The sequence below is a fragment of the Vulpes lagopus genome, chromosome 8 (genome assembly GCF_018345385.1).
Source record: "Vulpes lagopus strain Blue_001 chromosome 8, ASM1834538v1, whole genome shotgun sequence".
Lineage (NCBI taxonomy): Eukaryota > Metazoa > Chordata > Mammalia > Carnivora > Canidae > Vulpes > Vulpes lagopus.
In genome coordinates, this window is record NC_054831.1 from 103,645,487 (window position 1) to 103,667,656 (window position 22,170).

General features: G+C 40.2%; 1 protein-coding gene across 1 annotated transcript in view; it reads left to right on the forward strand.

Annotated features, from left to right (window-relative positions):
* The first annotated feature begins 548 nt into the window (after window positions 1–548).
* Window positions 549–22,170, forward strand: part of SLC30A5 (solute carrier family 30 member 5) — a 38,261-nt gene continuing 16,639 nt past the window's right edge. Inside the window, exons 1-6 of the mRNA XM_041767168.1 lie at window positions 549–854; window positions 10,802–10,924; window positions 12,081–12,147; window positions 13,591–13,676; window positions 18,693–18,780; window positions 21,934–22,021. Coding sequence (XP_041623102.1) covers window positions 760–854; window positions 10,802–10,924; window positions 12,081–12,147; window positions 13,591–13,676; window positions 18,693–18,780; window positions 21,934–22,021 — 547 coding nt within the window. The 5' untranslated portion in view covers window positions 549–759. The remainder of the gene's footprint in view (window positions 855–10,801; window positions 10,925–12,080; window positions 12,148–13,590; window positions 13,677–18,692; window positions 18,781–21,933; window positions 22,022–22,170) is intronic.

Sequence of the window (22,170 nt, forward strand, 5' to 3'; positions counted from 1 at the left end):
AGCCAGAGGTTCAAAAGATATTCTATTCCAGGGGCACCTGGGGGGGGCTGAGTGGTTGAGCATCTATCTGTTTGGCTCAGGTCGTGACCCCGGGGTCCCGGAATCGAGTCCTGCATAGGGCTCCCTGCAGGGAGCCTGCTTCTCTCTCCGCCTGTGTCTCTGCCTCTCTCTCTCTCTCTCTCTCTCTCTGTGTCTCTCATGAATCAATAAATGAAATCTTAAAAAAAAAAAAAAAGATATTGTATCCCATTGAGTCCCACGTCGTCCGTTTCCTCCGGCCTCTTGCCGGTGCCAGGAGCCGCTGTACCCCCGACGACCCCGAGGTGGCGCTGCAGGCGCTGCAGGGACAGGTGAGGCCGGGCGGGCGGGCGGCGGCGGGCGGGGCCGACGGGAGCGGGGGCGTGGCCCGAGTCCGCGGGAGGCGGGGCTAAGGGAGGGCCGGGACGCGCGACGCCGCGTGGTGCGCAGGCGCAGCCCGGGCTCTCCCCCGGGAGCGGGGGCTGCTGGGCCGGATTACGTGGCCGGGCGACGTCTGCTGCGGTGCGCCTCCGGGGAAGCCGGCGCCGCCGGAAGTGCCCGCGGCCTAGTCGCGACGCGCGTGTGTTTGGGAGGTGGCGGCGGCGGCGGCCGGGCCTGCGGGGACCCGACGGGGCCGCCGCCATGGGGGAGTGACGCGCCTGCGCTCGCTGATCCGCGGCGGCGGCGAGACATGAGGAGACCCCGCGGCGGGGGCAGCGGCGGCGGCTCCTGAGCCCCGGAATGGAGGAGAAATACGGCGGCGACGTGCTCGCCGGCCCCAGCGGCGGCGGCGGCGGCGGCGGGGGCCTCGGGCCCGTGGACGTGCCCAGCGCTCGGTAAGTGCGCGGCGTAGCCGGGCGCCTCGGGCCCGCGCCTGCGCCCTGCGGCTCGGACCTGGACGCGGGGCACCGGCGACCCGCCCGCCGCGCGGTGGGCTCGGCTCCCTGTGCCTCCGTGTGTGTCAGCGGCTGCCGCGTCGCCCGCTGTAGGGGGCGGTGCCCGAGCCCCTGGCTCTCCCGGCCGACCGTTAGCCGCTGCCCGGCCCGAGCCGGAGCCGCCGCCGCCGCGGGTGCGAGTGCACCGACTGACCTTCCCGACGTCTCCCCGCGCGAGGCACGGGCGGTGGCACCGTCCGCAGGCGCAGAGACCAAAGTGCGGACGGACCGACCTCGGTTTTCGGGTTGGCCCCGCACCTGTCGGGGCGGGGGGCCGGGGTGTTTGATCTGGCTTATTTGGTTCTTTTTTTAAGATTTACTTATTCAAGAGAGAGGCAGAGACACAGGCAGAGGGAGAAGCAGGCCCCGTGCAGGGAGCCCGACGTGGAGCCCGACGTGGGACTTGATCCCGGGTCTGCAGGATCAGGCCCTGGGCTGCAGGCGGCACTAAACCGCTGAGCCACCTGGGCTGCCCTGGCTTACTCGATTCTATTACAAAATGAGAAATGCGTGCACATTGGTTTTTTTTTTTTTTTTTTTAAACTCAAACGCTACAAAAAGTCATAGAAGAAAAAGAAAATTCCTCCTTACCCCCCCCAACCCCCACCCCCCCCCCCACCCCCCCGTCTCCCCGGTCACCTCCGAGCGGTAAATGCACTAACCGCTGGCGAGCGCGTCCTTGATCTATCTGCAGTTCTCAGGTGGGGTCAGAGATGCACAGGCTGTAGGGCCGGGCGGGGGGTGTTGCGATTGGTATTCACAGTCTTCGTGTTTAATGAGCTTCGGGGGTTTTGGTTTTGTTTGGTTTTGTTTGTTTGGTTTCCCCCCCGTTCTTGAACACTTGTTTTGAGATGTAAAGAGGGTCCTGAAAAATTCTTTGGAAAGGAAGAAACAGCACTGCTAATACAACTTTTCCAGTTAAACAGGAGAGAACGCGTAAAATGCTGGAACAGAACTTAAATCTACTGCATTTTTGTGGTTTGATTTTTCTAGTCGCTTACAAATAACAGCGCGTCAGATACTGTTTACTGAGCCAGGGCGAGTAAGTGCCATCGGCGACTCCGGTCTAGATTTTGGTGGTAGAGGGGGAAAAATCGCAGTAAAGGACAGTAATAATAGGTCTGTTAACCAAGCTGGACTACGGGCGATAAAGTCTCATAACTATGTTAAATTTTCTGAAGTTGGCAACTTTCCCAATTTTATAGGAAAATGTCCACATTCCTAGAAAATCCCGGTATATAGAAGTGTGATTTTTTTCTTAAAGATTTTATTTATTTATTCATAGAGAGACCTAGAGAGGGGAAGAGGCAGACAGGCAGAGGGAGAAGCAGGCTCCATGCAGGGATCCCCACGTGGGACTCGATCCGGGGTCTCCAGGGTGAGCCCTGGCTGTAGGCGGCGCTAAACCGCTGAGCCACCCAGGCTGCCCTAGAAGTGTGATGGATGTAAGTAACTTATTCTTAAATAGTTGAGGGCCAAAAGCCTGTATTTAGAGGGAGGGATAATAAGGCAAATGGGACAATTAACAGTGAGGGAATCCAGGTAAAGGTTATACTTCTTGCCACTTCTCTGTCGACTGGAGATGATTTTTCAGCAAAGAGTTTAAAGTTGTTGTTTATTCGAGAAATGACTGTCATAAGTAGGTGTGGCGGTCTTTTGCTCTCCTGTTATATTATTTGTGTGGCAGAACTGCCCTTCTGTTGTAGTGCATTGCAAAATCAAATTCAACTCAGGGGTGGTTGAAATTTTAAGAATTTTCCTTTATTGTAGACTGATAATCAAATACTAGTTATAATCCGCAACAAAAACTAGTTCAAAAATCATTTAATTGTCGATATTCTGATGGCAGAATTCACAAAAAAAAGAATTGCTTTTTTTTTTCTTTTTTACGGAAACAGTCAAAGTTTATTTTAGAAGAGATTTTTCATTCCTCATGAGACTCACAGGGAGAGAGAGGCAGAGACACAGGCAGAGGGAGAAGCAGGCTCCATGCAAGGAGTCTCCACGATCAAACCCCAGGCTGAAGGCGGCGCTAAACTGCTGAGCCACCTGGGCTGCTCCAAAAAAGAATTGTATTAAATGTTTCTATTTGGCTTCTGTAAGGCCTCTTTGCGGGAAAGAGGGGGACAGTCAACATTTGTCGAACACCTGTGTTCACTGTGCTCTGAATAGAGCACCTCACTTTATCCTTACACCAGTGCTGCGGTTCACATAGCAGGACTCTGGTTTCACAGATCACAAAACTGGGATGTAGGAAAAATTTTACTTTCCCAACTAATAACTGAACTGGGAGTCAGCTGTCCTAAACCTCACGCATTTCGCACACTCGGTGTGTTTTTTGTTTACTGGAGAACCATGAACTGCTGCAGTGGTCAAAGCCTCTGAAGCACATTTAAACCCAATTTTTTTTTTTTTTTTTTGTAATCCTTTACATAAAAGACCAGTGATAACATTTGATGGAACTCGTTAATGAGGAATAATGATTTATCATTTGAGTAGGTGGAGTGTATCCCCCTGAGTTGACCAGAGTGAGTGGCTTGAGGGCCACTGCCCCTGTTGAAGAGCCTCCCTCTCCTAGCCATCCCCCTTGATCTTTCCCTCTTAGTAAATGAAGCTGTTCACTGTTTCCCTGCACAATATGAACTACAAATATCTACTTACTAGAATATGGTTATTTGGTCTTAGCTAGGGTCGCAGCTGTAGCCCAAGCAGACTTCGTTAATGAGACTTTAAAAATCAGAGTCCAGGTTTTAACTAAATGTTAGAATAATTTTCCTGATTTAATAATGGTAGCAAAAATCTTTAGCATATATTACAGGAAAACTCACATAACAATGTCAAAATATGTGTACAGTTGTAAATATGTAAATATGTGAAATAAGCATGTGTATGTCTATACATGAAGATGCAAAGGAAAAGATTTAGAACAGGGACTACTTGGCCACCTATGAGGAGCAAAATAGGAATGATTTTTTTATCTAAAACTTTAATAACAAGCAGCAGCTCAGAAATTACTTTTATAATCTCTGTATTTTAAAAATTAAAAAAGGGCAGCCCTGGTGGCACAGCGGTTTAGCGCCGCCTGTAGCCCAAGGCGTGATCCAGGAGACCCCAATCGAGTCCCACGTCGGGCTTCCTGCCTGTCTCTCGCCTCTCTCTCTCTCTCTCTCTCTCTCTCTCTCTCTCTCTCTGTCTCTATGAATAAATAAAAAATCTTTAAAAAAAAATTTTTAAAGGAATAAAGTGTCGGGAAGATTATAATCATAATGTTATCAAGAAGTATTTTTAAAAATAAAAAGTATTTTACTTGGGCTCCTCAGTGGTGCAGTTGGTTGAGTGTCCAACTCTTGGTTTCGGCTCAGGTTGTGATCTCATAATCGTGAGATTGCACCCCATGTCCGGCCCCAGGCTCAGTGTGGTGTCTGAGAATCTCTCTGCCCCTCCCACTCATGCTCTTTCTCTCTAAAGTTAATAAATAGATCTTTTAAAAAAAAAAAAAAAGGTGTTTTATTTAAAGAAGTTTTATTAAAACTTTAAACAGGGGATCCCTGGTGGCTAAGCGGTTTAGCGCCTGCCTTCAGCTCAGGGCGTGACCCCGGGGTCCCGGGATTGAGTCCCACATCAGGCTCCCTGCATGGAGCCTGCTTCTCCCTCTGCCTGGGTCTCTACCTCTCTCTCTCCGTCTCTCTCGTGAATAAATAAATAAAATCTTTAAATAAATAAAACTTTAAACAGAAAAAAAAAGAACTTTAAACAGAAATTACTTAGCAATAATTTCACATATTGCCCCATCTTGTTAAAACAAGTATGTTAAATATATATAATTTACCTTTCTCTTGATGACTCCTGAGCATTCTATCATCTGGCTAACTGAGCTGAAACACAGTCATTTATTCAAAGGCTTGTTCCTAGTACTAATATTTTCAAATATGCTTCTCTCTACTTTGAAATATGCTTTCCTTTTCTTGCTTTGTAATTCCTGCTTACTCTTCTTTTTAAGTAGCCTCCACACCCAGCATGGGCCCAAAGCATGACTTGAACTCATAATTTGAGATCAAGTCCTGAGCTAAGATCAAGAGCCAGATGCTTAACCGACTGAGCCACTCAGTTGCCCCAGATTCCTACTTAGTCTTTAATACACGCTTACCCATCTCAAACTCCAAAGATGGACCTTTGCTTACCAACTTAAGAGTTAGTTGCTTCTACTGTCTTTTTAAAACTCCATTACCAGGGGTGGCACAGTTGGTTAAGCAGCTGCCTTTAGCTCAGGTTATGATCTCAGGGTCCTGGGATCCAGTCCCACATCAGGCTCCTTGCTCAGTGGGGAGGCTGCTTCTCCCTCTCCCCCTTTCTCATGCACACCTGCTCGCTCACTCTCTCTCAAAAAAAAATAAAATCTTTAAAATTAATTAACTAAAACTCCATTATTTATTTGGATTACATAGATACTTGTATGCTTGCCTGTCTTCCCTAGGCCTCAGACTCCTCGCACAGTCTCCATTACACATTAAGTGTCGCAGATAGCACCTAGAAATATGTTTAGTTGTGAGTAACCTAAGAGAACTTTAAACAAATAAAGTTATATTCTCACATAAAAGAAATCAGAGGTTGCAGGTATTTACTCAGTACCTCAGTGATACTATCTAGGACCCACACTCCTTATCTTTGCTCTCTGCCATCCAAGGTATATTGGCTTTCATATTCAGGCTTGTTAGAAGATGGATAATACTTTTAGATAATGTTAAGATTTCAATAACATTTTTTAGATAAAGAATCCTCCCTTGAAGGCAGAAAGAAGACAGACGTATTTCCAGCTGCATCTTGCCCTTTAATCAGGACAAGGGAAGGCTATACTTGAAGCCACCCTGTCAATCTTCCTTTAGGCCTCATTGGCCATGTATGGCATCTTGCACATACTAAGTGTGCAAAGAATATTTGGAGAATGGCTAACTAGCCCCATGGAGAATGTATAAGGCTCTTTGCTGACATTGAGAATTCCCAGACTACTGTGATTTTTCTAATGTACTTCGGTTTTTCCTGGTCTTTGTTTTTCCCTTCCTGTATTGACATTTTTGTTCTTGGTTATCATTCCTTCTATCCTGCTGCCTTATTATTACACCTAATCAAGAGCTTAAGGGGTAAAACACTTGAGGTTTGGAGTATCTCTGTCTACTTGATTTCATTCTGTTCTTTCATTCTGAGTCCATGACTGGGTTGCTGATAGTTCAAATTGCCAGAAGCTTGACTGCCACTTAATGTAGTACATTATTGCACTATATATGTTACTGTATGAGGTACTGCTCTATCATACAAGTATAGTTGTAGAGTTAGCATTCTTTCATTTGATAAAGATTTACTGAGCACATATAATGCTGGTCCCTGTGTTAGGAACTAATAAACAGTGGATTTCTAGCTCAACTGTTACTTTCTTTGGCTAGTTTTGAATTGCTGTGCTGACCAGAATATTTAATTAACATAATATCATTAGTATACTAGATGTACTAAAGTCTTGTATGACTTTTTCTCTAGTTTAAATGGGCCTAGAAAGAAATTAATCTTAGGTTTTAAAATTTTTTTTTTAATTTTATTTATTTATGATAGGCACACAGTGAGAGAGAGAGAAGCAGAGACATAGGCAGAGGGAGAAGCAGGCTCCATGCACCGGGAGCCTGACGTGGGATTCGATCCCAGGTCTCCAGGATCGTGCCCCGGGCCAAAGGCAGGCGCCAAACCGCTGCGCCACCCAGGGATCCCTTAGGTTTTAATATGCATTTTGTCTTTCATGTTTAAAGATTTTACTGTTTGTGTGGGCCACTGTGAATATATAATTGAGAACAATTTAGAGTATAGGAACCCTCAAAGCCTTTGGATGAACTTTGATTTTCTGTGTGACATACTAAAAAGAGCATACTTAGTTAGGGGTGTCTGGGTGGCTCAGTCGGTTAAGCATCTGCCTTCTGCTCAGGTCGTGCTCTCAGGGTCCTGGGATTGAGCCCCACATTGGACTGCTCAACAAGAAGCCTGCTTAAGATTCTTGCTTTCCTCTCCCTCTACCCCCACCCTGGCTCGCACTTGCTCTCTCTCACTCTCTCATGGGAAAAAAAAAGCATACTTGGGCACCTGGCTGGCTTAGTTGGTAGAACATGTGACTCTTGATCTCCAGGTGGTGAGTTCAAGCCTTATCTTGGGCATGGAACCTACTTAAAATTAAAAATTTAAAAAGTGCACGCTTAAGAGACATGGGCTAGACCCTAGCTAATTTTGTGGGCTTTAATTTCCCAATCTATAACATGAGAGGAATTGGGCCAGAGAATCTCTAAGGTTTTCCTCAGTTCTTAAATGTTAGTGTTCAGTTTTTTCTAGCACATGTACATTTACTTTCATACCTAAACAATTCCTAGAAATTTGGTAGATTTCCCTTATTGTCCTGTGTTTTTAGCCAGTCTGCAGAGAGTTTAAAAACAAAATACACTTGATTTTTTGTAGTTGTTATAGCCACAACTTTATTATTTTCCCAGTACGCCTTTTTTCATTGAGATAAAATATACCTGTGGTATGGGGCGTCTGAGTAGATCAGTCAATTAAACCTCTGCCTTCAACTCAGGTCATGATTCTGGAATCCTGGGATGGGGGCTCCCTACTCAAAGGAAAATCCGCTTCTCCCTTTCCCTTGCTCCGCCGCCCCAGCTTGTTCATTCTTTCTCTTTCTCTCTCACTTGCACTTTCTCAAATAAGTAAATAAAATGTTTTAAAATTAAAAAAAAAAATTACCTACAATAAAATGCATAGATTTAAAAGGTACAAGTTTGCATTTTTCATAAATGTGTATACCTATATAACTTAAAGATGTATGTATATGGACGGCTAGATGGCTTAGCAGTTGGGCGTCTGCCTTTGGCTTAGGGTGTGATCCTGGGGTTCTGGGATTGAGTCCTGTATTGGGCTCCAGCATGGAGCCTGCCTGTCCCTCTGCCTGGGTTTCTCTCTCTCTCTATCTCTATCTCTATCTCTATTTCTCATGAATAAATAAATAAAAATCTTTTTTTAAAGATTTATAAATCTGTTTTTAGAGAGAGATCACACACAGGTGGAAGGGGCAGAGAATCTTGAGCCAACTCCTCCCTAACTATAGAACCCTACACAGGGCTTGATCCCATTAACCTAAGGTTGTGACCTCAGCCAAAATCAAGAGTCAGATATTTAACTCCTGAGCCACCCAGGCACCCTAAGCCATAGAACATTTTTGCCATCTCAGGAAATATGTTTGATCTTTTAAACAAGTATTAATGAAGTTTATTCTATTCAACAACTGGGTTAAATAGGAACTGCTTTAGGATGTGACTTAAATTGTTCATAACATTTTTATTAGCTTTTGGGTAATTATCACATAGTTAAAATCCCCAGGGGGAAAATAATTCCTAGATTGCGCTATAAAAGGCCCCCTAGATCTCTGGGTGGCTTAGCAGTTTAGCACCTGCCTTCGGCCCAGGGCATGATCCTGGAGCCCTGGATCGAGTCCCACATCAGGCTCCCTGCATGGAGCCTGCTTCTCCCTCTGCCTGTGTCTCTCATGAATAAATAAATAAAATCTTTAAGTAAATAAATGGCCCCTAGGTGGTGTTCATGATAAGAAAAAGCACTTTGCTCCAAATCTTTTTTTTTTTTTTTTCAGTTTAGTATGATATCTGGACTAAAACAGAAAATGAGCCATGTTGGATGGTGAATATGCTGAGATTCATTCTTTCAAGGACTGAAACTTATTTTAATAATTGTATCAAAATCTTCCTAAAATATATTTATTCATGCTTTCTTAATCAGATTACTGTTTATTGAATAATAGTTTAGCTCTTGTTAATTCAGCACCATCACACAAACATCAGTTTTTATACTTTTGTACACTGATATCTCCATTGTATGTCAAATTGTTTTAACTCTGTTTGAATGACTTTAGTTTCTTTTAAACTTCTGGGTTTGCTTTTTGTATTTTTTTCTCCCATTGATAGAGACTTATGCCTGTCAGTGTGCTGCCTTGGACATCCCTCACACGTCCTTTTTGTTGTTGTTTTAATTTTTTTTTCTCTACATCTCGTTTTTAATCTAGTAACACCTGTTTGATGTAAACTTAAAAAGTCATCTCGTGAGCGGCTTGCACGAGCTATCCTGCTAGGATGAAAGAAATAATACTAAGAATTCCTTAACTTTTTATCTCATTTTTAAAAATTTTCTAATTTGTATATGTTTTGTAATATATATAACATCAGTACAGTAGTACACACTTATACAGATAAATAATGGATTTCACGTGCAAAATTTTTTTTTACTGCTGGAGGGTATATGATCAGAGAAGACTATTAAGATAAAAAACTAGTAATTTCTTCCCTAATTTCAGTTTCTTTTTCACAGCTTTTTTCTTTCTTTTTATGGCAGCCCAACTTTTTCACACATTCAGTATTCTCTTATGTCCCAGAATATTATTTATAGTTGTTTTCTGCTGTTACCTACCATCCCTTTATCTTTTAGATTTATTGTTTTTGTTTGGTCTCTCAAGCTTATCTTAAAGGATTATCGATGTTTGCCATTCATATTTGAGTGAGGCCTAAAAAGCTAACTAGAATACCATTGTGGGACTTGTCTCTAGTAGATCCCTATAAGTGTTCTGCTAAGAGATTGCAACCTGGCTGTTAGGATATTGGAAGTAAAAGAGAAAAAAGAGAGATGGGGTGGAGTTAAGGAAATTTCCTTTTAATTTCCATGATTTTATTCTAGGTCACCTCTCTACTCTTTGCCTTACTCTAGACCTCTCCAGAGACTAAGCCTCGTGTTCTGTCGTGTTTGAGAAGTAGTTGCCTGGTTGTGCTGGGTGGTAATGTGGGGATCTGACTACGTGGAGAGCTGCTTGATACTGCTCCTCTTTTCAACTTTCCAGCCCTTTCAGAGGTGCTTCAGATTCCTGAGCCTTTACAGGACCCTGTAGGGCAGGTTGCTTGACTTTTCAATTTAGATTCTCATCTCAGTCACATAACAAAGCAGAGGAGGGGTAAACCCAAGGCGTTTACTATTCGTCTGTTCCGTTTTATATTGTGGTCTTCTAGTTTCATTGCAGGTAGAGTCTGATGTTTGTATTCTCTTTGCTTGAGGTAGCTATTGAGTTTAAAAAGCAGATTGCAGGGATCCCTGGGTGGCGCTAGTGGTTTAGCGCCTGCCTTTGGCCCAGGGCGCGATCCTGGAGACCCAGGATCGAATCCCACGTTGGGCTCCCAGTGCATGGAGCCTGCTTCTCCCTCTCCCTCTCCCTCTGCCTATGTCTCTGCCTCTCTCTCTCTCTCTCTCTCTCTGTGACTATCATAAATAATAAAATAAAAAAAAATTAAAAAAAAAACAGATTGCAAAATAATCTGGGCAATTCAATTAATCAAGAACATAATTTATTTTTAGTTTGGCCTCTTTTTTGTTTTTTTAACAGATTATGTCTGTCTATCTATCTACGTTCTATATATTAAAAAGAATCTGGAGAGCAGCCTGGGTGGCTCAGCGGTTTAGCGCCGCCTTCAACCCAGGGTGTGATCCTGGAGTCCCGGGATTGAGTCCCACATCAGACTCCCTGCATGGAGCCTGCTTCTCCCTCTGCCTCTGTCCCTGCCTCTGTCTCTCTCTCTGTCTCTCATGAATAAATAAAATCTCTTAAATAAAAAAAAAAAAGTAGCTACATAGATGGTGAGTTGGGTTTTTTGTTTCATTTTTTATATGAATATCTGGGTTTTATAATCGTATTGTATAAGAAAAAATATATTACAGAGTTTCTTGTGATTTTAATGATACTGAAGCTTGTTTCTGCTTTTATTTTTCAGATTAACAAAATATATTGTGTTACTATGTTTCACTAAATTTTTGAAGGCTGTGGGACTTTTTGAATCATATGATATCCTGAAAGCAGTTCACATTGTTCAGTTCATTTTTATATTAAAACTTGGGTGAGTGTGTGTCTGTGTTTTCCTTAATGTTTTATTTATTTGGAACTCCTGTTTTAACTGATTATCTTTAGGAAATTTTAGGTAAAATATTTTGTGCTATTTATTCATCCTAACAAACGTATGATAAATTTTTTAAAAAAATAAAACACCTGAGGTTAGAGGCACGAAGAGAATTACTTTTTCTGTAAAAGATTGCTGTATAATAGCTTTCCAAAACTAGACTTGTACTGTAGTTTGTGTTAAAGAGATTTTTGCACATTTCTTTTAATGTTCAGCTTGATAGAAGATTGCTGAATTCTCATATCTGCTTCAGCATTCAATCTGTGCTGGACCTTATATTAGTTAGCCTCTGAAGAGCTCCATGGTACATCCCAAGAGTGAAAAGGGCAGATAATTTCTTATTATTTTCATAAAAATAGCTTTGACCCCATGGTCTCCCTAAAAGAGTCTCCAGGCTCTAGAGATTCCCAGACCATACCACTGGTATAGTTCAGCCTTCCAGCAGGCACCTGAGAGTTGTCTTGGCACAGATGTTCCTTATTTTCTAAGTTAAACTGTCCTGGGCTTTATTCACTTATGCTCCCTTCACAATACAGGGTCCTCATATAAAATAAATTTTACATTATTCTGCACATAGTAAGAAACTGTCTGAATGAAATTTCTTTGGATGTTGAGATTGATAGTGACCACTCTGTTAATAAAAATCTGTTAAAGACTCCCGGGAGTTAATTTTAGTAATTATGGAAGGAGATTCTTGACTAGGAAATTTTAAGTAAGCAATTGTATGTACATTTTTATATAAACATTTTGAGAATGTGAAAGGAGGGATATTCTTCATTTATGTTATTTCAATCTTTGTTATTAAGTTTTGTAGAAGATAGGAATTTTTTGCGGGAGGATATTTCAAAATATGAAAAAACAGACCCCTTTTTTCCATGGCTTGTGAACTGGTTCTGAAGGCAATTACAAAATAAGAGTTCCCCAGATACTGTAGTGGAAGCCTTATTAGGATAACTATTGTTCTCCAGTGTAGTTTTTTTAGAGGGTAAACTACCTTTCAAGTTGTAATATGTTTGTTTAAAGTGAATATCTTTACATAACATCACACTTTGTATATAAGATAAATATTAATATATTAATGTTTTGTTTTTCGCAGGACTGCATTTTTTATGGTTTTGTTTCAAAAGCCATTTTCTTCTGGGAAAAGTATTACCAAACACCAGGTGAGTTTTTTGTACAGTCCTCTTTTTCCTAGCAGCTTGCTAGTCATTGGGCCAGGAAACACTGCCCTTTCCTTGATCAGGATTGCTTAACAAATGATTTAAGTACACATTTAAGAACATTTCCATAGTTACCTTGCTCTTGACTTGCCTTTCAGTATCGAGGCTTCAAGAATAAAATGTTAATATAACAATGTTTAAAAATGGAGAAAAAGGTAGAAAATGTTAAGGTATACAATATATATATATTTTTTAATATAAGACCCTATTCTGAAAGATTTGTAAATGAGACTTGGAGACATGCCCAGGAGCGTAGGACAAATGCCATTAGGAGGCAGATAAAGCACAGAAATTAAGAATGAGGCCTCCAGAGTCAGACAGATTCACGTTCTATTTGTCCTCCTTACGAACTCTTTCTTTGAGTGAGTTCCTTCATTTTTCTCTCCTTCAATTTTCTCACCTATAAAATGGAGTTAATAATACCTTTGTAATGGAGCTGTGAGGGAAAAATGAATTAGTACATTGAAAGTTCTTGAAATAATGCCTGGCATATAGTGAGTATACAATATGTATTAGCTGTGGCCCTCATCATCATCATTATTTTCTTTAGGCACCTGAGGTACAGGCTGCCTACCAGAAATGTCCTGCTTCTGTATAGTCACCTCATACAGGTGACTTTAGATAGTAGTCGTACCGTACTACTAGTTTGCTTTATGCCACAACTTAGAAACCTGTGCCTTGATTTTTCACTAGAATGACAAATTTATGAACCTCTGTTTTAGAGACCAAGCATGTTTTAAAAATAGGGTTAATAGGGATCCCTGGGTGGCACAGCGGTTTGGCGCCTGCCTTTGGCCCAGGGCGCGATCCTGGAGACCCGGGATCGAATCCCACGTCGGGCTCCCGGTGCGTGGAGCCTGCTTCTCTCTCTGCCTATGTCTCTGCCTCTCTCTCTCTCTCTCTCTCTCTCTCTCTCTGTGTGTGTGACTATCATAAATAAATTAAAAAATTTTAAAAAAATAGGGTTAATATTTTAAACCCCGTCATACCTTTTTTCTCTCTTTTCAAGTAATTGAAACTCAATATCTGATGGGAAAGAATTTAAAGACTAAAACATCGTGTGTTCCTAACAAACTAGTGAGAAACTAATGAAAAAAAACCCAGAAATGTGTATTCCATCAAAAAAGATTTCAAGATCTAACAACAGACAAGAATATAGAAAATGAAAAGCAGAATACTTACAAATCTAAATTTAGTCAAGGGATCTTAACATTTTCTATTTAATTTCAAAATATGTGATTATGTTTTTAAAATATGTAATTATTTAGTCTTTAAAATATTTAAGTGCTACCATTATTTTCTTTCCCTGTGTATTTTATTTAAGATGTTGAGATATTAGCAAAACATATATGATTAAAATTTTTAACTTTTTGTTTCCATTTATAGTGGATCAAAATATTTAAACATGCGGTTGCTGGGTGTATCATTTCACTCTTGTGGTTTTTTGGCCTCACTCTTTGTGGACCACTAAGGTAAATAAAAGTGCATATTTTGAATGTTTACTTATATTTCTTAATTTTGAATATTGATTTTCTATTCTGTGTCAAATATGTTGTTATATGCAAATGCTTCTCTCCTATAGTATTGGATACAACTCAACATACATTTTTATATGTATAGAAAAGGAGAGAGAGAGAACCTGTGTAATTTGTGGACTAGCTTTTGGTGAACACTAAATGTATTGTTCATGATCTGTCCTGGTATTTTACTAGTTAAGAGTCTAAACAGGTTCAGGAAATTTTAGCATAGGTGGTTTTTTATTATCCATTGGTGATCCTTTTTATTTTATTTTTTTTTTAAGATTTATTTATTTATTTATGATAGACATAGAGAAAGAGAGAGAGGCAGAGACACAGGAGGAGGGAGAGGCAGGCTCCATGCCGGGAGCCCGACGTGGGACTTGATCCTGGGACTCCAGGATCGCGCCCTGGGCCAAAGGCAGGCGCTAAACCGCTGAGCCACCCAGGGATCCCCTATTGGTGATCCTTTTTATTTTTTTTATTTTATTTTATTTATTTATTTATTTTTTTGGTGATCCTTTTTAGCAACTGTTTTTAGAAACTGAAAGGTCTGATGGTAAATAAAATCAACCAGTAGGAGAGCAAAATCTTTAAAAACACTTTTTTTTTTCTTTTTTGCACAGCTCTAATATCCACAGAAAACGCTTACAAGTTATGGTTATAAACAAATATTTTGGGAATGGTATGTCAATCATCAGGTTAAAGATGAGTTAACTCTCATATTCCCCTAGATCTATGTAGAGTAATCTTTTTATGTAAACAGATCAGTTCAGGAGGGAAAATCCTTAAGGGCCATTTAATTTAATAGGAATTATAACATGTGCAACTGTGCATTAACATTCTTTTAATGCTTCTCTATGTTTAAAGAGTTTTACTGACTGATTAAAAGTGTAAGAAAAAGTACCTGGCCATTGAATGGGCGAGAGCAGGGAATATGATAATGAGAGATAAGCGGTGAAAAGAAGGATATTTTGAAGGAACTAACTCAGACTGGTGGGATAAGCAGAGTAGAAAATAATAAGTGGGAAATGCTTTGTGAAAATTCTTTCCCATCTTATAATCAATAGAATAGCTTCTGGGTTTGAGCCTCTTTGGCTTGTTTACTCTGTATTTTGTCAGATGCAAAGTATGCATAATTCAAGTGTCATGTCATTGTCTTTGACAACAGCACTATCCTGGAATGATAGGAAAGCTGGCTGAATTTTCTCAGCTCGGGAGAGCTTTTTCAGTTTATGTTTGAATATGATTGAGTGGTAGTATTACCGTCTCTAAAATTTTAAATTTATTTACAATGAAATTATGTTTTGTTCTGTATGTTATCAAACCACTGTCCCTACATGTTAGGATCAGGAAGAAAGGCGGAAAATTATTAAATTCTCACTTGACTCCTTATTTAGTCCTCTATTTCCTAAGTCACAACCCCTCACTACCACCAGCTCCTGACTCTTGATTGCAGCTCCAGTCATGATCTCAGTGTCCTGGAATCAAGTCCCATGTTGTGCTGCATGCTTAGCATTGGAATCTGCTTGTCCTCTCTCCCTCTGCTCTTTCCCCTGCTCATATGCTCTTGTGTGCTCTCTCTCAAATTATTTTAATTTAATTTAATAAACCAAAAAAGAAGCCGCCATACAGGGGTGCCTAGGTTGCTCTGTTACGTAAGTGTCTAACTCTTAATTCAGCTCAGATCATAATATCAGGGTTGTGAGGTCCCCCCATTTGGGCTCTACAGTGGATATGGAGCCTGCTTGGGATTTTTCTCTCTCTCCCTGTTCCTCTACCCCCCACCCCAAGTTGCACACCCTCCCTCTTTATCTAAAAAAGGAAAAGAAGGGTGCCTGAATGGCTCAGTCAGGCATCTGCTTTGGGCTCAGGTCATAAGGAGGCTGGTTCTTCCTTTCCCTCTGCCATTCCCCCTGCTTGTGCTCCCTGGCTCTATTTCTCTGTCAAATAAATAAAAATCTTTAAAAAAAATTTTTTTAAGTTTTTTAAAGAAAAAAGAAATTACAATTACAGTGTTTTGTGGGGGTTTTTTTAGAGAGGGAGAGGGAGGGGCAGAGGAAGAGAATCTTAAGCAGGCTCCATGCCCAGTGCAGAGCCCCATGCAGGGCTCCATCTCAGGAGCTAAAATCAAGAGTCGGATGCCTAACCCCATGCAATTTCTTGATCAGAAAGACTCAGTATTCCATAGCCATCTTATTTTAGGTTGCTTTTACTCTGCTGATATATTTATTTTCACAAATTGTGTCTCATAATTAATAGAATTAAAGTTACCACTTCTGTGTTCTGTACTACAAATTATTAAGAGGAAAAATGAAAATTTTTTTAAAGAGCGGCTAAAAATCTTACTATTTAGATCCCGTAAGCCCTGTTTTGGCTGGTGATCATGTTTTTCAGTTTTTGTAAATATTTCATACATATAAGAAAGTAAATACGAATAAAAAGGTTTAAATAATAACAAAGTGAGGGCACCTGGGTGGCCTGGTTAGTTAAGCATCCAACTCTTGGTGTCGGCTCAGGTCATGATCTCATGGGTGATGGATCAAGCCACGCACCGCACTGGGTTCTGCAGTCTGCAGAGTCGGCTTGAGTTTCCCTCTGCCTCTCCCCCAACTTATGCTTCCTCTCTCTCTCTCTCTCTGTCTCTATGTCTCTCTCCCAGATAAATAAAATAGTAATAAAGTGAATATTCATGTATCCAACACCCAGCCCCCAAAACAAAACCATACCAATACCTTTGAAGCCCTGTGTGCCCCTCCTGCTTGTATCCCCATCTCCCCCCTACTCTTAACTGCAGTCAGCATCTTAAATTTGTTTTTTTGTTTTCTTGGTTTTCTTTATTTTCCACATATGTATGTATGTATGTCTTTTTTTTTAATGTCTAACTTTGCAAGTTTCTTACTTTGTGTTAATAGAATTATGTTGCGTGTATGTTCTACAGCATACTTTTTCCACTTAGTGTTATGTTTGAAACTCGCCCTTCTTTTTTTATTTTTTTTTTATTTTTTTTTTAATGATAGTCACAGAGAGAGAGAGAGAGAAGGGCAGAGATATAGGCAGAGGGAGAAGCAGGCTCCATGCACCAGGAGCCTGACGTGGGATTCGATCCTGGGTCTCCAGGATCGCGCCCTGGGCCAAAGGCAGGCGCCAAACCACTGCGCCACCCAAGGATCCCGAAACTCACCCTTCTTGATGCATGTTATATATGTATATATTTCATTCATTCTGATGGCAGTTTTTTGTGGTTTTTTTGTTTTTTAAGATTTTATTTATTCACCAGAGAGAGAGAGAGGCAGCGACACAGGCAGAGAGAGAAGCAGGCTCCATGTAGGGAGCCCAACGTGGAACTCGATCCTGGGTCTCCAGGATCAGGCCTTGGGCCGAAGGCGGTACTAAACTGCTGAGCCACCTGGGCTGCCCCAGATGACAGTTTTTTGAAATATGATTCACGGAATCATATGTATACTTCTCCCTCTGCCTGTGTCTCTGCCTTTCTCTCTCTCTCTCTGAATAAATAAATCTTTTAAAAAATTATGAAATATGATTCATATACCATAAGATTCGTTCCTTTAGTCCAATTGAGCTGCTATAACAAAAAATACCCTATAGGCTTTTTTTTTTTTTTTTGAAATTTTATTTATTGTAGAAAGAAAGAGTGCATGAACAGCAAAAGAGACAGAGGGAGAGAGAGAGAGAGAAAGAAGCAGACTCCCCACTGAGTGTACAGCTCAGTGCTGGACTCGATCCCATGGCCCTGAGATCATGACCTGAGCTGAAATTGAGTCAGCCACTTAACTGACTAAGGCACCCCATAGACTAGGTGGCTTTTTTTTTTTTTTTTAAGATTTTATTTATTTATTAATGAGAGACCAGAGAGAGGTGGTCTGACTAGGTGGCTTTTAAGCGACACAAATTTGGGCAGCCCGGGTGGCTCAGAGGTTTAGCGCCACCATCAGCCCAGGGCCTGATCCTGGAGACCCGGGATCGAGTCCCACGTCAGGCTCACTGCATGGAGCCTGCTTCTTCCTCTGCCTGTGTCTCTGCCTCTATCTCTCTGTGTATCTCTAATGAATAAATAAATAAAATATTTTTTAAAAAATAAACAACACAAATTTATTTCTCAGTTTGGAGACTGGAGATCAAGGTGAGGCAGATGGACTATTGGGTGAGGGACTGCTTTCTGGTTGGTTCATAGACCAGTTTTTCTATAACCTCATGTGGCAGACCCGGCAAAAGGAATACTCTGTGATCTTTACTATGAGGAGTCTAATCTCATTCATGAGGGAGGATTCCATCCTCACAACCTATGCACCTCAAAGGCCCCACTTCCAAACACCATCATACTGGAGACTATGATTTAAGTCATAGTCATTTAAATTGGTTTAACATGAATTTAGGGAGAACGCAAACATGCAGTCTATAACACATTTAAGTGTATAATTCAGGATTTCTTAATATAATCATAGAATTTCACTCATTTTTATTGCTGTGCAATAATCCATTGAATGGATATACTCTGTCATTTATTGTTACCAGTGCATTTAGGTTGGTGATTCTGCAAACAGAGCTGATGTGAACAAGCTTTAGAAGTATTTTCTGGTACACATATACAAGAAATTGGTGTGGTATAATTCTATGAGTAGTATCATTTCAGCCCTTTTTTTCCTCCTCCTTTTTTTTTTTTTTTTTTTTTTTTTTAATTATGTAGACTCCATGCCAAACATGGGTCTAGACCTCAGGACCGAGATCAAGAATGGGGTGCTCTATCAACTGAGCCAGCCAAGTGCCCCTAGTTTCAGCCTTTCTGAGATAAAGACAAAAGGTAGATAATTCCAAAACAGTTGTCCCTATCTATTTTTCTCAGTGTTTTATGAAATCAGTGAGAAATATTTACTTTCTCTTACTGCATTTGAATTCATGCTTCTTAATAAAGATCAGATATATTTAATGAACAATAATGTATTTTTATAGGACTTTGCTGCTATTTGAACACAGTGATATTGTTGTCATCTCACTACTCACGGTTTTGTTCACTAGTTCTGGAGGAGGACCAGCAAAGGTACAATTTTCTGTTACTGCTTACTTGGAAATTGAAAGTATACATGTAAAATGTTATCCAAAGCAATTAAATAATTACCATTTAAAATAATGTAGGGGCTTTTTCTGCTAATTTTAACTTGTTCTTAACCATTTTTTTTAACTTTTTATTCTGGATTTGTCATATATTCCTAGGAGGTTGCAAAAATAGCACAAAGAGTGCCCTTCACTCATTTGTAGTGGTCATTTCTTACCCAGCTGAAGTACACTATCAAAACCAAGAAATTGACATTGGTATAATCCATAGACCTGGGGCAACCCCAGTGGCACAGCGGTTTAGCACCACCTGCAGCCTAGGGTGTGATCCTGGAGACCCGGGATAGAGTCCCACATCGGGCTCCCTGCATGGAGCCTGCTTCTCCTTCTGCCTGTGTCTCTGCCTCTCTCTCTGTGTCTATGAATAAATAAATAAAATCTTTAAAAAAAAAAAAAAAAGGCCATAGACCTTACTGAGACACGGAACTGACTGATCACCACAAAGATCTCCATCATGCTGCACCCAGGCCTCTCACCTACCTCCTTTTTAACCCTTTTTGGAAGATACCTAAAAACTTGTTATAAAGTCTGATGAACATTCATCCAACATTTTGCCAAGTAGGCCTTATTTGTCTTAAGTAACTTAAGTATTATCTTTTTTTGGTAAATGAGTTACAAATCTGCAATTCCAAATTCTTATACCTACAGTATTTCTGTTTTACCAAATTAAATGTTTCCTGTGCACGATTCATTGTCCCAGTTACAGAGAAAAGAAGAAATAAAGACAGGGTGTAGTAGTCCCTGTTCTGAAAGGGGCTATTTCAGGCTAAGTAATGGAGGCAGATGAATAAAATTAAGTGAACAAAATAACATGCCAAGTAGAGCCAAAAGACTACCCAGCCCATAGACTTCAAATAGGATATTTAATATTAAAGCATATGCCAGTTTCTTTTCTTTCATTCGTAGAGTACTCCAAAATAAATGTCAAGTGGTTTGAAGAGCTTTGTGAATAAAAATATTGAATATAATATAGTCTTAATATAGTATATGTAAAATATATTGAATAACGTAAGTCTGTAATGGGTAATATAAAATACAAATATACATAAAGTATTAATATAAAAGTGGTATACTATAATATATAAAATAATACAGAGATATAAGCATGTATCACATAAAACATGAATATATATGATATAAAGTAAAAATGAATAATTAACTAAAAGCAAAGAACTTCCTGAGCATAAAAGCAGTGGGAAAAAATCACAATGGGAAAACTCAGCATATTTGACTTCATAATGATCATAAATTTCTACGTAACAGAAATCACTGTGCAGACAACAGACAACAACAAAAAATTACGACAAGTCAAAGTTTTACATTTCTTTAAAAATATAGATTAGTGGGACACCCTGGGTGGCTCAGTGGTTGAGCATCTGCCTTCTGCTCAGAGCATGATCCTGGTATCCAGAATCGAGTCCTGCATTGGACTCCTTGCAGGGAGCCTGCTTCTCCTTCTGCCTGTCTCTGCCTCTCTCTCTCTCTCTCTTTCTCTCTTAAAAAATAAAAATAAAATATAGATTAGTAAGGTCAGTTAAGCAAAATCCTTAAGATTCTCAGTAAAAATGAGCCAAGGGCAGAGAAAGGCAACTCACAAAAGAAATACAAATGACATTAAAACATTAAAAAAAAAAAAAAAACTTTGGTTAAATGTTGGACTCTTGGTTTCAGCTCAGGTTGTGATCTCAGGGTCATGAATCAAGCCCCATATTGGGCTCTTTTTCTTCAGTGTGGAATCTGCTTGAAATTCTCTCCCTTTCCCCCTTCCTTCAAATAAATCTTTTAAAATTTTAATAAAAATAAATAAAAATTTTGCAAAAAAATATTTGCTGCACTAATACTCAGAAATGAAAATATAAATCATATATATCCTCTCAGTAGTATCTCTAATAAATCATTCCTATCCCTGGAATAGGAACATAAACTTAAAAAATTCATCAGCTTTTAAATTCTGTATACCTGTACTGGATATGAGAAATGACTCTGCTAATCTTCCTAAGGTGCCCTCTTCGTTTTTTTCTCTTAGAAGAATGGTAACTAAAATATTGATACTGTTAGAAATTAACTGTCTTCTCTATCACTTGCATGTTGTAGAATAAAATAAGTTCCTACTAATTACTCTAGCTACTTGACTTTTCAACCAAAAGCATAGTAACATTGAGGAGGAGTAATTCTGCAAACGTTATATATATAATGGAATATTCCTTAGCCATAAGAAACGACAAATACCCACCTTTGCTTCAACATGGATAGAACTGGAGGGTATTATGCTGAGTGAAGTAAGTCAATTGGAGAAGGACAAACATTATATGGTCTCATTCATTTGGGGAATATAAAAAATGGTGAAAGGGAATAAAGGGAAAGGAGAGAAAATGAGTGGGAAAATATCAGTGTATCAGTGAGGGAGACAACATGAGAGACTCCTAACTCTGGGAAACAAGGGGTAGCGGAAGGAGAGGTGGGCGGGGGGTGGAGATGACTGGGTGACGGGCACTGAGCGGGGCACTTGACAGGATGAGCACTGGCTGTTATATGTTGGCAAATCGAACTCCAATAAAAAAATATATTTTAAAAAAATCTGCAAACATTAAGAGTTTGTGCAAGGTAACATGCCTGGTCCTTTTATTTTTTTAAAGATTTTATTTATTCATTCATGAGAGACATAGAAAGAGGGGGGCAGAGACACAGGCAGAGGGAGAAGCAAGCTCCATGCAGGGAGCCCAACGTGGGACTCGGTCCTGGGTCTCCAGATCCCACCCTGGGCTGAAGGCAGTGCTAAACTGCTGAGCCACCGGGGCTGCCCTGCCTGGTCCTTTTAGCAAGGAGATAGTTCAGGTTGCTATTGTTATGTGCCTTAAATGCCCTTAAAATATCCTCCAGAATCTGTTGGAGCTCTTTGCTTTTTTATCTTACTGTTAATACTGCAATTTTATATTGTGTAGAAGAGCTTTAATGTTACATGTTATTTTTTCTTTATTTATTTGAAAAAGTTTTTTCTTTAGCATTTGTATAGTCATGGTCTTAAAAAAAAATCAGCTCTTAAAATAGCCAGCTTTGGTAATACTTTCTTCCTTTTCAGACAAGAGGGGCTGCTTTTTTCATTATTGCTGTGATCTGCTTATTGCTTTTCGACAATGATGATCTCATGGCTAAAATGGCTGAACACCGTATCCTTTTACAGTAGATTGGAGTAATTCAGTATTGCAGAAAAGTAGAAGACTGGCAGAATGGGACAAGGAGGAGGATTGAATTAGACTGATCAGTCATGAATGAAACTTCATGCATTAATGGAGGTATTCAAATAATGAATAAATTA